Source organism: Crocodylus porosus, unplaced genomic scaffold (genome assembly GCF_001723895.1).
Source record: "Crocodylus porosus isolate Cpor-Errol unplaced genomic scaffold, CroPor_comp1, whole genome shotgun sequence".
NCBI classification, from domain to species: Eukaryota; Metazoa; Chordata; order Crocodylia; family Crocodylidae; genus Crocodylus; species Crocodylus porosus.
In genome coordinates this window covers 139,254,282-139,258,691 of record NW_017728931.1, presented here as the reverse complement: position 1 = coordinate 139,258,691, position 4,410 = coordinate 139,254,282, and the positions used below count along the sequence as shown (strand labels likewise).

At 44.3% G+C, this 4,410-nt stretch overlaps 1 protein-coding gene across 1 annotated transcript in view; it reads right to left on the bottom strand.

The window, feature by feature from the left end:
- MKLN1 (muskelin 1) overlaps nt 1–4,410 on the bottom strand; it is a 103,167-nt gene that overhangs the window by 10,952 nt on the left and 87,805 nt on the right. Inside the window, exon 12 of the mRNA XM_019543763.1 lies at nt 2,727–2,829. Within this exon, the coding sequence (XP_019399308.1) occupies nt 2,727–2,829 (103 nt within the window). The remainder of the gene's footprint in view (nt 1–2,726; nt 2,830–4,410) is intronic.

The following is a 4,410-nucleotide window of genomic DNA, read 5'->3' as shown; positions in this document are numbered from 1 at the left end:
TGCTGCAAACTTCCCTGGAAAACAGGCTGTAAAGTAAGCCCTGCTTCCCCAAGCATCACTGATCTGTGTTGGTCTAAGAACATAGGCAGACAAGGTTTTTTAGGGAAATCCAATATCTTTTATTAGATAGTTGGAAAAATTCTTCTTTGCAAGTTTTTGGGTACAAATCATCAGGCTGGTTCTGTTAACCTGGCTCTTGGCAGTGACCCCTAACACGTCCTCTCACAGCAGCATCCTGCCATGAGGCCTGGCTCCCCACCTCCCTTTACTCAGTGCCCAGAGATCACGTGCCACACACAGCAGCTGCCAGGCATGCATGGTATAGAGCAGAGGGATGCACTACCCTTAATATCACCTAAAATTGTATCATCCTTATAAATGGAACCAGGGAGCATGCAGGTGTCTGTGCTGGGAGACGCACTGAAACTGTTGCCTGCAATTTTAAACTGAACCCTCAAGACTGAGTCAGAGCTTTGAGGAGCAGGAAAACACCCCATGTGAAGACGACGTCTGGATCTGAGAGCCAGAAGCAGACTCAGAGATCAGTAACTGGAAAGGAAGCTGACGTCAAATGGAAATATACCCAGTCAGTACCAGGGCAGTACATGGCATGAAGCAATTTCGCTGGCACTATAAAAAGCTGTGCAAACTACAGCTATCTGAACACAACAAGGTTGAAAAGGCAGCAGTTCCTAAAGGATTTCAGGAGTCTATTAGAGCAGAGCTGCAATTCTGCTGCTGAACAGGAAGTGTTGATCCGGCATAGAGAAATGAGTAGGAAAGAGGTCAGAGAATTTTAACAGGCATTAGTCAAAGAGAAATGCCGCAGATTACATTCATTCACTCTGTGAGGTCTGCCTGACAGCTTATGCAACAAATGACAAATAGAGAGGGCTGGAAGCTCTCACAAAAGACAGTGTTCACTGTTATGGTGCCTTTACTGTAGCAAACTGTGTGTAATGAAATCAATGCTGGTCTCCTCGGAAAGCCAGAGAGAATGCTTGGGCATCCTATGCATTGCTTAAAGCCCTCCCCTGAAATCATGGGTTCAGATCGCAGCACAAATCAAGTCAGCTCTCATCCTAGACAGGCAGACTGATTGAAAACCATTTGTTTACTGTGTACCTGTGGATACTGTAGGATCCTTGACAAACTATTCAGAAGGTAAAACAACAGCTACTGCCTGGTTTGAAAAACAGTAGTGGAAAACTCTTGTCTCACATGCCAAGCAGCAAGAAAGCTGTGGAAGATAGGGCCATCTTAGTCTGAAGTTCACAATGTAGAAGTTTATATGACTGCATTTTGGCTACACAGCCCACATCAGCAAAGTTATCAACGTTCAACCACAACCCGCGATAAAACCCAACACACGTAATCATGGCCAAGATCCCAAAGCAAATAAACTACTGCTACTGTGAGATCCTGAAACCCTATGATCATAACATGATACTGTGTGTGTCCTTCAAGGAAAAAGCCTTATAGAATCAAAACTTCTTAGGGGCTATTATTAATAAATGTACATTTTAGCTGCTTTAAAAGGGGATGGCTAGGGAGCCAGCTGTTATAAGCTAACTCTCACATCTGCATGGTCCTGTAGCAAATTTAAGTTTGCTGAACTACCCTAACTAATATAACCCTGCTTCACGTAGGGTCAAAAAGTTGGAAAGCTTTTGCTATACCCACAGGAATCATGCATGCATAATTGTAACAGTTTACATCAGTATCTTGAATATCAAAGTGTTAACACCTATTTAGGCCCTTGGACAATATCTCTTTAAAGCAATGATACGAGCTAACAAGCAAACTAAGGAGCCTGATGCAGGCGCCCAGTATACCTGCAGCTTTGACAATGACTTCGGTAATATGGGCAAGGCATTTAGTCGCTGAGCCACTTGTCAACCCTGATTTATAACAGTACCTATCCAATCATGTCAGAAGAGTTACTCCTGACTCGCACAGCGCGAGTAGGCAATCAAGATCACTGTCTCAGTTTCCTGTCTCTATCCAGCTAGGGTGAGGAGGGTTAAAGCTGGTATGCAGCATTTGATACAAAAAAAAATACCAATATAACTCTGAAGGTGTAAAGTGCTAGGTATAAATTCCAATAGCAAACAATCCAAAAATGTATCTGATATCTCAAAAGCTCTGTAAATCATCTCAGACAACTCAACTTCCTCAACTCCTTTTATAGGATGATGTGTGTTGTGCTAGGGAACAAAACAGGAAGAGGAAACAAATTCCTAAAACTTATCAAAGACTGCACACTGAAACAAAACAGTCTAAGGCCATAAAAACACGTGGGCTTTAAGCCTCAGCGGACAACGGATATACACACAACCTGCTGAAATCAATCTATGTTTTGGAGAAGAATTTTTTTTTTTTTTTTTAAACTTTGGAACTATTTAAATGCCAACAAACTAGAAGCTGCTATGAAAGATGCCTATTCAGAGTACGCAGCACAACTACAGGCCCGTGCCATTAGCTTGGACTATTATAGATATCAAAACAAAATCTTTCACATGGCGTGATTTTTTTTCTTTTTTAAACGACAAATATCTGTAGTAGTACAACCATGATAAAGCAGTTCTCAAAAGATACTTCAAACCATTATTCCAAGTTTTGTTTAAACGGCATTAAGGGAAGCAGAAGTTGTAAAAGTTCCACTTGACCTTTTACTCGCCCTGTTTCCAAAAAAAAAAAAAAGAGGAGGAAGTTTTCACTATTACCTCTTTTGTTTCCTCAGGGTCCGAATGATCCACTGTTACATACAAGTCGTTCTGTAGATATTTCAGTGCGCTGAGTGGGTCAGTTTGGGCCTTTTCTTCAAACCTGCAAAGTGGAAAATGATAAATGAGCACCTAATCCTTCCATACATTTCTTTAAAGACAGCTCGGTCCCTGTCTGTTAAGCGTCTGAGCCTAAGAGCAGAGTTCAACCTTAGAATAGTTGAAAGGGGAGGGGCAGGGGAAATAATGCCAGGCACTAATTTCTGTTAGCAAAGGGAACAAACGACTTTGTGATGCACTGAAGTTATACTAGTGCAAAGTATTTTGCAAACAGTCAGGGACATGAGTTGTAAATTTGCAGTTTCTCCATTTTACAGATAGATAAACTGAGGCACTGAGTCTTAAAATGACTTGCCTAGGGCACTCGTACAATGTACGTCAAACACCGAAGATTTTTTGGCACCCTAGCCTAAAGAGCAGAAGTCGTCTCTGCCTACTAGCAGGCTAGAAACAGAAGGAGAACTCATCTTGCCTCTTTCAAAAACTTTTTTTCCCCCTTGTGTCATCTTATTCCTCCAGGGATAAAAGCAGAGGGCTACAACATGGGTGTCAAACTCATGTGGCCATGTGTGGTGGGTGAATGGCTCAGGGTTGACCCTACAGGACAGACGGGGCCCACAGATACTCCCCTTTCCTCCTGCATACCAAAACCAGTGACTGTTCTGGTCTGGCTGGTCCAAGACTGCACCGGTATCACGCCTGGTCTGCACATAGCACCTGCTGCAGACTGGCTGGAGCAGGTGCCGTGTACATGCCAGACCAGCCAAAGCAGGTGTGAATGGTATGGCTCTTGTCCCAGACTGGCCAGAGCAGATGGCACAATCCCGGATTGACGGAAGCAGAAGCCATGGACTCTTGCCAAGGCTAGCACTGGGGGCCAGGTGATGTTGCTCCATAGGCACGCCTTCGACACCCACAGGCTGCAAGCTCTTGAAATGTCGTCTTCAGGAACCATCAATGATTAAAGAGAATAACTAAACCCACAACTGCAAGTTGGTCCGCCCAAAGACAAATGAATAGATTCAGATCAGTCAGTCCGGCTTTGAGGACCGATTCTACGTATTACACAGACTCCTCAGATCACAGAAAGGATTCATTTTCACTTCAAGCTAGGTGAATGGACCTAGCTAGGTTAATGGACTGGCAGACGCCAACATCCTAATGAACAGCCAGCACGGGTTTGTTGCGGGTAGGTCTTGCTTGACCAATCTCATTTCCTTCTACGACCAAGTGACCTATCACCTGGACAAGGAAGAAGAGAGTGATGTCATATATCCTGACTTCAAAAAAGCCTTCGATCTGGTATCCCATGATCACCTCTTGGCAAAACTGGTCAATTGTGGCCTTGGGTCCACCATGAACTGCTGGCTGGGAAATTGGCTCCGTGGTCAGACCCAGAGGGCAGTAATTGATGGCAGTCACTCATCGTGGTGTCCTGTGACCAGTGGGGTCCCCTAAACTGTCCTTGGACCCATATTGTTCAACATTTTCATCAATGATGTGGACATTGGAGTCAGGAGCGGATTGGCCAAGTTCGCTGATGACACCAAACTTTGGGGCAAAGCATCCACGCCAGAAGACAGGCGGGTGATCCAGGCTGACCTGGACAGGCTCAGCAAATGGG